Raw genomic sequence first — 10,874 nt, 5'->3', positions numbered from 1 at the left:
TGCATCATTAAAAGTTTATTTGAGATGAATTGTAAGTGTCAGACCTATATTACAGGGGGGGCAAACTATGGCCCAATACAGACTGCTGGTTTGCAGCGGCCTGGGGCCAATTATAGGTTTCCGGAGCATGCAGCATCTGCACACTCTGGAACCTTAGCACATGACAGTGGTGTGATCTTTATGCACCACCGTCCACACGGCACATGTGTCGATGATGCCACATGCGCGCCACATCCAAACAGTGTAGCAGGTGTGTGACATCACCGCGATGCCCCAGGGCGCAAATGTTGTCTTGGTGGCATCGTGGGAAGGAGCTCCATTTTGATGTTTCAGGCCTTTTTGGGGAGGATCGTTGTTGTGGCCATGCGGTAGCCGTGGCACCGATCCAGAGGAAAAAGGGGCGGCCTCTGCCTGCCCCTTACTTATAATCTCTACTGGGCCTAAAATTGTTTTGCAAAAGAATTAGGAAATCTTTTTAAAAAGTTATATATTGGGAGGAATGGAGTTTTATTTCCATTCACTCAACAAGTAAATCACTACTGATTAGAAATAGGATAAAAAGCAGGTGGTTGCTTTCTATCACGGCTGTAAACTAGGAATGAGAATCATGCACCTGTCCTGATGGTAGACTGAAAACACCAGCAGCCCTGGCCAGCACATCCAATGTTGAGTAATTGTCCAAGCTGCAATCTGACAATTTCTAGAGAACCACAACTCCAATAAAAAGTGTAAAATTAAAATATTTCTGAGGGAACCAGGTGTGCATGCATGCACAATGGTATAAACATGCATGCAATATTAGCAGAAAAACTCATTTTTAGGTGTTTGATAAAATATTATACTTCTAAACTTCTGGTTGCACAATTAACAACTATCACCATTAGCCTCTATGCACAGTTTCAATCTACGGGATTTGGACCATTTGCCACAACATAGCTGAGAGACTGTTTTTAAAAAAATTACATATGTCCAAGAAAAAGCTGGAGTGATTGCTAAGACTTCACATTGCATATACTGCCAAATAAGCGGCAATTTTGTAATTTGATGTGGTACAACAACTAGACCAAAATAAAAAGAAAAGCATATGTTTTAATTGGAGCATGTAGTATTGGAACCAGGCCTGAGTTATTTTCAGACAGTCGTACACGTTTCTGAATTAACACTATTTTCATCTTGACTTCATTAGTCCTTTCACATGCTTTCTTCTGGTGTGCATTATTGCTTATAAAACTTTACAGCCAAAGTTGTTTGGGCTGCAATTTCTAAATGTCAAGGTTATATATAAAAAAAAACCCTGCAATTTCATCCCCAAATTCTAATATTTTAGGACCGATGTATGAAAATTTAGACTAAGTATGACTTTCTGGATGGGACTGCAACCCCCATAATTCCTCACCACTGTGCTGATGGAAGATGCAGTTCAATATTTGGAAAGCCACAATTTGCCCACCCCGGTTCCACCCCACATACTTGGCAAACATGTGCCACCAAATTACCCAACAAAAATAAAATACAGTACTCCCTTTCAATCTATGTATCCAGATGTTTCAGGCCAAACAAATAGTAATTAAAATAGTTTCATGTTTAGATAAAAGGATTTCAGTCCTGTGTAACAAACCCCATATTAGATTTAAATTAACAAAAACAAAATCGTAAGCAACCTGGAACATATCAACACACATAGAATTTGGAGATTGCAATGTGTTTTGTTGCCCTTGTACTAGCCTTCTTGCATACCTCACTATAAAGACACCATATTTGCATAATATCACACAAGATGACATTTGTAAATCCTGAAAAAATAAGATATACACATGCAAAAGTCTGTGTGTTCATCCCTTGGTTCATAAAAGTCTTTTAGTCATTATAATTTCTACAGAACATTGATAACTGCACATTACTACTGTATAAGACTGCTTACTTCTTCCATTTGATAACTGGCCCTGAACTTGGTTATGAGAAAGCATGTTGAGTATTACTAGGTAATAAGCCAGGGGCCTAGATGCAACTGGAAGCATTTTGCACTGTTTGTGGACTTTCTTCTTGAGGTTGACTCTGTCTGCTGCAGAAGAAAATAAATTGTTCTTGTTGAATTGTAAATGTACAGCTTTTTAAAATCCTCCTGAGAGTTCTCTTGTGCTTTTCATGGCTTTTCTGCTTCCTGTAATTCATACTGTGGCAAATCTAGAGAGAAACAGAAAGAAAGAAAGATTGTAACTAAATGTGGTTATACCTAGCAGCCTTGATGTTAATACCTTGCAGTTCCATCATTTGCCAAAGTCTTGTGCATCAGCAAAGCCAATGGTTTCCGATGATTTAATTTCCTGGTGCTCCACTATTCTGCAAATTATAGAGGGATTTCACATATGCACTTCAGTTTAGCCCCCTCCCTGCTTTTGATTAAATATACGTACGCAATATATATATGGAGAATTGAAGTTCTGAAGTTCATTTCAGATAGCAGAAACACTATCCCTTTCTAGTTGACACATTTAGAGAATTGTTTATAACAAATTATTAGTTAGAGGAACAGTTTATTTAAAACGACCTCTTCATCAATCCTCCTTGTAAATGTGTTGGCAGTGCAAGAAGCGGGAATAAAGCAGCCTTTTGGTGATAAGCTGGAAGCTCTAAATGGTGAATAGTTCAATTCAGATTTTAATGCCCCCACCCTCGCGCAACATAACTCCAGTTTTTGGTTCTTAAGAACTTAAGTGCATGAGAAAGTGGTTAGATGTGTTGTTAAGAAGTTGAACAAACTTCACCAAGGATCCAGAGCCAGAGATACAAAGCCCCCTAAAGGCTAATAGAGAGTAGCAGCTCAGTGGAGAAACACTGGAGTGACACAAAAGACCAAAGCAATGAAGTCTCAGCAAGAGCATTAATTCCCCCAGGGTTTGTCAGGCTCCTTTGTCTGAAGAGCCTGCTTTCAAAAAGACAATTAAAAGGACCATGTGGAGTTGGGTTAGGTTGGCAAAGGTCAGCTTTCCATGGAGCTTCTTTTGTTCTGCACTGTTAGCACATGCTGAGCTGCTTCAGGGATCACCACACGATCCTGTCTCCTTTAATAACTTCATTAATGGCCAGAAAGAAGGAGTCAAGCAACAGGTTAATTAAAAGTATATATTATCCTAAACTGAGAAGAACCACAAACACCAATCAAGAGAATAAAAACAAAACAAAAAGAGCTTGCAAGCTAGCCACAGCTGAGCTGAGACTATGAAATCTAGAAATCTGTTTTTGTTTGAGGTACACCTATTTACTGAAGATAGCCTCTTTTATTTATATATATTAAAAAATATGTCCTGCCTTTCCTCTTAAACCAATCTTAAACCAGCGTATTCACAGCACACAGCAGACCATCAGCATAAAAGTCAATGAAAATACACAGTGATCAGTTAATAAAGGCCCAAATACCTTAAAGCTCCAGGTCCCATTTGAACTAGGAAGCTAAGCCAGCAGAGTCAGTCATGATTAGTATTTGGATGGGAGTTCACCAATGAATACCATGTGCTGTAGACATAATTTGGCTGAATTTGCATGTGCTGTAGGCTAAATTTGAAGGAAGGAATTGACAAAACCATATCTGAGTATTCTTTGGCTAAGGAAACCCTATGAACGCAATATCCATGCTGAGACTGACTTTTCAGTTCTGACTTAGGACTTGTTTCCCATGACAATCATGAGTCTGTCTCATTCTTCTGGGCACATTTTGGACCTTGTCTCCTGTGTTGAGTGGGATGATGGTGATCTGGGAGTGGAATACTAAGGAGACTAGAATGACCCTCTCCTTGCTTTCCTTCTGTCAGCAAGCAAAAACCTTCGTATCTTCATAGGCTGTTGAGAAGTGAATGATTGAAGAAAGGGCTTTTAAGAGGATGTGCTGTTTTTTACTGTATTGTCTTTAAACTGGGATTTATTATCTTTAATTGTATGTTCTACATTGTTTTTAATGTTGCTGATCATTTAATTCCACTTTAATATTGACCTTTTGAATGTTTTGACTGTAGTGTATCTGTTTTAATTTATAAGCCACCTTGAGCCACAGTTCTAGAGAAAAGGCAGAAAATAAACAAAGTTTAAAATAATCATAATAATCACTGCTGCTACACAAAGAAGACTTATAAAAAGAAAGGACTGTCTCCTGGTCTGTGGAAAGAACACACATAGGCACATCACATCACATAGTTTTCTAACCTTTGAGTAAATCAGTATATTCCCATGCCTTATATAAAAATACTCAACTCCTAGAGATTATACACTGTGGCAGAAAAAAAAGGTTATTGGCTTTCTCACTTGCAAGTTAGCAGTTTTCCTAACATCCTTAAACAACATTTCTAATAAAAGCGTGATAATCATGATTCCTTAAGAATGCATCTATTGTTCACAGTTTTCTTAATCACTGAACAACAAAAACCCCAGAGAAGAGATACAGCTTCCTTTTTCTTTGCATATAATCTTCCCCTCCATGAATACATGTCAAATATGTATTTCACTGAGTCTTTAGTAAAGGCACAAACAAAGATAGCATTTGGAAGACCAGGTGATACCAATACAAGTTCATAAATTGCACTAAAAAGAAAAGGGAAATGAAGTAAAACATAAAGTGCATCTGTTATTTTAAAATATAATGAAATTAATTTATAGAACTAAAACCATTCAAAAATCTATTAAAACAGAAGATAAAAATAGAGATACAAATGTGAAGGAAGGATGAGGTATAAATATCGTAAATAAGGTTCTAAATCAATATCAGAGATATGGGTAATTATAACAACATAATAATATAAATATTAAACCAAAAAAGTTTCATCTTCCTCTATGTCAAAACAAAGCTTCACTATTGGAATATATTTTCTAAGTCTCAAACATGAAAGATATGATAGTGGGTAACAATTTTGGCCTCCTGCCTTTAACCATTTTTCTCCTGTACCTTCATCCCAGTTACAACCTTGACAGACTGTACTAGAATAAGCATACATTAAAACCTACAGTGAGGAATGCATTGTTTTCTGTGCAATGTTTTGTTTTTGAATGAAATGCACAGGGTGTTTGGAGTCCTGTGCATTTTGTAATGAAGCAAGCATTGATCAAACATCTTCAGGCAACTAGAAAAGGGTTATATTTAAAATACAACACTGTAAGTTTAATTTTCAAGTTTTAAAATGACTTCTATGCATTGTTTTTGCATATTGTTGCTGAGGGTGTAGTGGGAGGTCTGGAATACTATCATGCCATTTTCCTATTAATCCTGTGGGTAATTTTAAAGAAGATTCTGTATTACAGTATATACAAGTATTTATTTTTATCATTCTCTGAACCTACTTAGGTGTGTTTTATACATAGGCCAGCTGCCTATAGAATTCAGAATTTTTTTAAAAATTAAATTAACCAAGGTTAATATTTCAGTTACTTCTGGTAAACAGGAAAACAGAAAGTTACTTTTTTAAAATTAGAACAGTATGGTCTATAGAATAACTGTAACCAAGTACTTGTTAAAAAGAATTTTCCAATATCTGGTTTCAAATGAGAATCTTGCATATGTGTGTGTGGCATTCCTCAAGGAGACATTGTTGGCTTGTGGCAATATGATACCTGACATCAAGATGAAAATGTTGGAAGTGACAATCCAGGAATCTGGGATTCATTGTCAGTAACACAGAGATAAGATGCAGCCCTGTTTCTCCATTTCATCCACTACCAAATGCTCTGAATGGTTACCTGGTTGAGTAAATGGGGAGTGAGGATTAATAAACTGAAACTTAATAAAGAGAGGACAGAGGTGTTCCTAATCAGAAAAAAAAAGGATGGGTACACAAATGTTTTAGATCAAATAGTATTTTCAATAAAGAATTACGTATGTTGTCTGGAGATGGTTTCAGCTTTACACCAGATGGCAGCTGTAGTTAGAAGAGCCTCTGCCCATCTTAGGCTAGTGTGCAAATTCCATCCATTCCTGACAAATTGAAACCTCACATGCCTTCATTACATGTAGACTGAATTACTGAAATATGCTTTACATGGAGCAAACCTTGAAGAATGTCAGAACATAGATTTGGTCCAGAATGCAGCTGTGAGTATGCTGGAGGGCACTTGCTTGAAGAGTTACTATGCTCCTGTTCTGCAAAGTCTGCAAGGCACCTTGCTTCTTAGCACAATTTAAAATGTTGCTGAAGACCCTAAGTGTCTTAGCACTGGGATACTTTTGAGCAGGGTGTGCAATAGTGAGATGCTAGAGGACCACCTTAGCCCACCAGGAGTGCTAGAAGAATGTCATCCCCGAGTGGTGTGTCAAGTAAAAATGAGATACACCCCCCCCCCCGGGGTAAATAAAGAAAATAATATAACTGTCCCTGTGTTTCTGGCCTGTTATTGATTGACTCAAAATTCAATTTATATAAAGTATTATTTCTCATGCTCTTAAAAAGAATTAAAAAGAATTCACACTGAATAATTATTGATTGTTGTAGGTTTATTAACCAGATAAGCATATCAGAATGCCTCTTAAAATCTTCATTGTTCCATGAGATGAGTCACTATGCTCAAAGACAAATTACAGAGGAGAATTAACTTAAGGACAACATTTCCGTATATTTTTATATGATTTCGTTTTGCAAGAGCAGTCACCAAACATCTGCCTGGAACAAAAGCCAGCACCTCTTAAGGATATGTGAATTACAACAGCTTTTCATTCATGTTGGCTGACTGCAGTTCATACATCAGAGCTAAAATCTCAGAGCCTCCTTGTTAAAGCCTATAGATCCTCCCGCCCATATAAGTAACCTTTGGCAGCTTGGGCCGAGCTACTAATAATCCTGCTAACTCATTATAATGGCATCCATTTCTTTTATATGAGCAATGCATGCTCTAAAGCAGTAATAGATCAAATCATCACAGAAACCAGAGGAAACATTTTGGTCGGAATACCAACCAGACAAATAATAAGTAAGTGTGACGTTGACATTCTCAAGAGTGGTCCTGCACCTCCTAGACTTGGATGCCTGCCACTCTCACTGTGGCCCATGGTCCCCCTTCAGAATCCCTCCTTCGATTTGGAATGACTGCGTTTACAGGTGATCTTACTGTGGAGTAGTGTGTGTTAGTTTTTGTGTTCTTGATTTTGGGTTAAATTAGTCATGCTAGCTGGAGAACTGCAAGTACTTTATACTTATATTATTGATTTGAACATTGACATGACTGTTTGGTGCTAATGACACAATGATTAAAATTACTGCTCTGTAGACCTCCTTCATCATGAAGCACATTTTAGAATCAGGCTCTACCTTTACAGTTTCTATGGGAAAATATGAATAACAAAAGGATGTGTATGTAATAAACAGGCATGTCTTTTGCTTCCAGATGTATTGCCATGAAAAAATAACTAAGGTGTGGGACAGACTGCCCCAAAAGGAGGGCCTGGTGGAGGCCTATTTTCCTCCGGAGGGATGCTGCAGCTGCCAAACCGCACAGCATCACTCTGGAGTAAAAGGCCAATGGCACACTCGTGATGTAAGCGATGCGCAGCTACGTGTATATGCTGTGCGTCGCTTACATCAAAATGGCAGTGCCCATGTACATGGGATGCCACCATTAGTATGCCACCACACTGTGTTAGGGTTAGGAACTGTGCGGTTGGTGTGTGGTCCCTAACCCTAGAATTGGCGCCAGCACAGCACTTTGGGATCATCTGTCCCACGCCTAAGTGCGCTGAGAGATTTTTAATGTATTAACAGAGCTAAAGTCCTAGTGTGCCAGGCTATCTAAGGCACCTATTTTCTTACACAGTGAGAGAACACACACATGCCAAGAGAAGAGGAAGTTGGAAACCCATCCAGGCTGCATGTGTATCTTAGGATCTACATTGCTCTTAATGTTCAAGAGCTTGGAACAGTTCCAAAACAGCTAGATTTACTGTGTGTTGGAAAACAGTCATAGGGTCATCAGTGTATGACGCTAGTGTAAGACCAATGAACAGCTGCTCTTCAATATATTATTTCTTCCTATAACAAGGGACTACGTTATAGTGTGAATGATAAAATCATATCCAAGGTTTCCACAAATTCCTCTGGAAACAGCAACAATATTTTTTAACATTTGATGTCATTCTTTCTTTGGAGTTTTAGCTGGGAGGAGGAAGCATTGAGGGATTTGGAGGAAAATGTGCTCAAAACAATAGCCAGGGGAAATTACTTTGATGTAATACTGTATTTTCCCATCTTGGATTTCACACATTGTTTTTACCTTGCAGTGTAAGGGAAAAAAATCCCTGAGATCTTTTTTCCACAACTAATCTCTTGATAAGTTTCACTCATGGCTTCTAAACAAAAGAACAGAGAAGTCACTTTGTCTTGTGCTTTATCATAATCATAACTTTATCATTCTGGCACATCCTTTTGCTAACAACTGATTGCTGACTACACAAATGTGACATATATGAGTTGTATAGGGCAGCAATTCCCAAACTGCAAGGAGAGCAGAATATCTGAAAATAGGGTTCAAATTACTTGGGACAAATAGGATGTTCAAGCCTTCCTTCGCTATCATAACATGGGTGAATTGGATGCCCTCTAATAGGACTCTGAGGAGCCTCATTGAGTCTCACTCTATTTGATTGGATGACCTGAAAGAGCTCTGGCTATGTGGTATAGGTATTTGCATACAGTTTTAAGAGGAGAAAGCAATGTTTTGTTCTATTCATGCTTTTAATGATAACATTAGCTTAGTGCCTTGGTTCAGAAATCTTTGCACACACCAACAGGCTGTGTACATATGAATACATACAAAGATTGTTCAATATACATTCTGTCATGGCATGCTGGGCTGGGAATGGACAGACAGCAACATCAATATAGAAAGGAGCAGACCTTGGTGCCTGGCCATGTTGGCTAGGGTGTACTAGGAGTTACAGTCTTAAAAAAGTACTCTTTCCAAGCTTATGGGGTGGCTATTCCCCAATATTTGAGTAAAGCTGTTAAATGCTGTGTGATTTGGATTGTAAGGTTTGTATATAGTCTTTTAATATATTTTAATATTTTTAATGTTTTTGTTTTAAACATTTAATAGCTCTGAGTCCTTGTATTGGGAGAAAGTGGGATATGATAATGATGATGATGGTGGTGGTGGTGATGATGATGTTGCTGCTGCTGCTTATTAACCACTAAAAATCATTACATGTTAAAAGCTTGGAAAAAGAAAGCAGTTTTTGCCTTGTGCTGGAAGGATATCAGAGCAAGCACTAGGTGAGCCTCCCTGGAGTTCCATAAACTGAGAAAGTCCTGTTGCCACCTCTCTCTTGGTTGCCCATCATGGGAATATTTGAGATTTTGAATGGCAAGTCTTACTCATTTTTTGGCAAAGGCCAAAATCTTCTGGCTGATGAACATTCTGCAGCACTGACCATCACTGCTGTCACCTTGCACTGAATGTACTTCTAAATATAGTAATTCTTGAGAGGTACTAATCTTCACAGTGGGTTGGATCTAGACTAAATCAATCATATGTAGGGTCTATTAAAATTAATGTAAAACATTTGTAGTAACTATCTTAAGTTCACTGATTTCAGGGGGATCAGAATACTCAAGAGGGCAATCCCACGATCCAAGGAATGAATTATAATCCTAGTCTTGGATTTTGCTGCCTGGCCCCTCCCAGCCACTGCAAAAATTGCATGGTGTTTCAAACTATAAAATGAAGCTGGAACTCATAAAGGGAGGAAAGGGGCACATCCCAGTGGGAATAATGGAAGAGATTGCAAATCTGCTGAATCTATAGTCCTCTGCCCCAACAGTGTTAGGGTTTATCTGAATGTATTCCCTTCTCCTGCTTCCAACAGGAAGACTGTTTTTGTTGCTAGAATAAAAGCTACCCTACAAAGAGAAAAGGCTGCAATAAATATGTTCTCTCCACGCTTCTATTCTACTAGCATGGAACTGGCAGAGCTCTGGATAGATTGGAGGGTCCAGCATTGGAGCATTCTGTTTGGACTCTTTCCCCAAAGGATCGCTGTGTTAGTTAGAATTCAACCCAGTATTTATAGATTAATGAACTTCCCAAAGTCTAATTCAGTACTGAAAATAATCATTTTATAGAACCAACTGCAAGTAGTAAAACATGTTAATTTTACTAAGCTAGTAAAGAAGCATTCATTTATTTACTTTTATAAAGGAATGACATTTGATTATATTGGGCTTCTTTTTAACACATAGTGCACTGATTTTCAGTTACTTGATTACGACTCTAGAGATCAGGGTTTGATTCCCCACTAGAGCATAAAAAACCACTGGGTGGCCTTGGGCAAGTCATACTCTCTCATCCTCAGAGGATGGGAATGGCAAACGTCCTCTGAAGAAATGTGCCAAGAAAACCCTATGACAGGCTCGCCTTAGGGTTGTCCTAAGTAAAAAAACGACTTGTAGGCACACAACAACAAATACCATTTCAGTAATTTATTTCTCACAACTACTGATTACTGGAATTATGTTTAGATATAGCAATAGAAATATGATTATTGCATGTGAGCCATGCTTTCTGGATCGCAGGACAGAGTATGCCCATATAACATATTTTAAGATGTTGCTCACTAATACTCTATAAACCCCTTGCTAGTTTATTATTCAAATGTATCTCCTTTTTTATAGTTTTTTGTGGGTTTTTTGGGCTATGTGGCCATGTTCTAGAAGAGTTTCTTCCTGACATTTTGCCAGCATCTGTGGCTGGCGTCTCCTTTTTTGTTTCTTGTTTCAAGGGTCAGGTCTAGCTATGCCTACATCATCCCCCAATCTACAAGGGTTGCCAGACCTCAGGGCCTGGCCCCTCTTCTCTGATTCTCAGATTGAGGGGAGGGATCTTGGGGGCAAGAGTACTGTCTTGAGGCA

General features: G+C 38.3%; 1 protein-coding gene across 2 annotated transcripts in view; it reads right to left on the bottom strand.

Moving 5' to 3' along the window:
• Nucleotides 1–480: 480 nt before the first annotated feature.
• Nucleotides 481–10,874, bottom strand: part of BBS9 (Bardet-Biedl syndrome 9) — a 264,949-nt gene continuing 254,555 nt past the window's right edge. For both annotated transcript variants that reach the window (XM_042474263.1, XM_042474264.1), the window contains one exon: nucleotides 481–2,184. In XM_042474263.1, coding sequence (XP_042330197.1) covers nucleotides 2,144–2,184 — 41 coding nt within the window. In that variant the 3' untranslated portion in view covers nucleotides 481–2,143. The remainder of the gene's footprint in view (nucleotides 2,185–10,874) is intronic.

This window comes from Sceloporus undulatus, chromosome 6 (assembly GCF_019175285.1).
Source record: "Sceloporus undulatus isolate JIND9_A2432 ecotype Alabama chromosome 6, SceUnd_v1.1, whole genome shotgun sequence".
Lineage (NCBI taxonomy): Eukaryota > Metazoa > Chordata > Lepidosauria > Squamata > Phrynosomatidae > Sceloporus > Sceloporus undulatus.
Note: the sequence above shows the minus strand (reverse complement) of the source record. Positions and strands in the feature narration are given on the sequence as shown.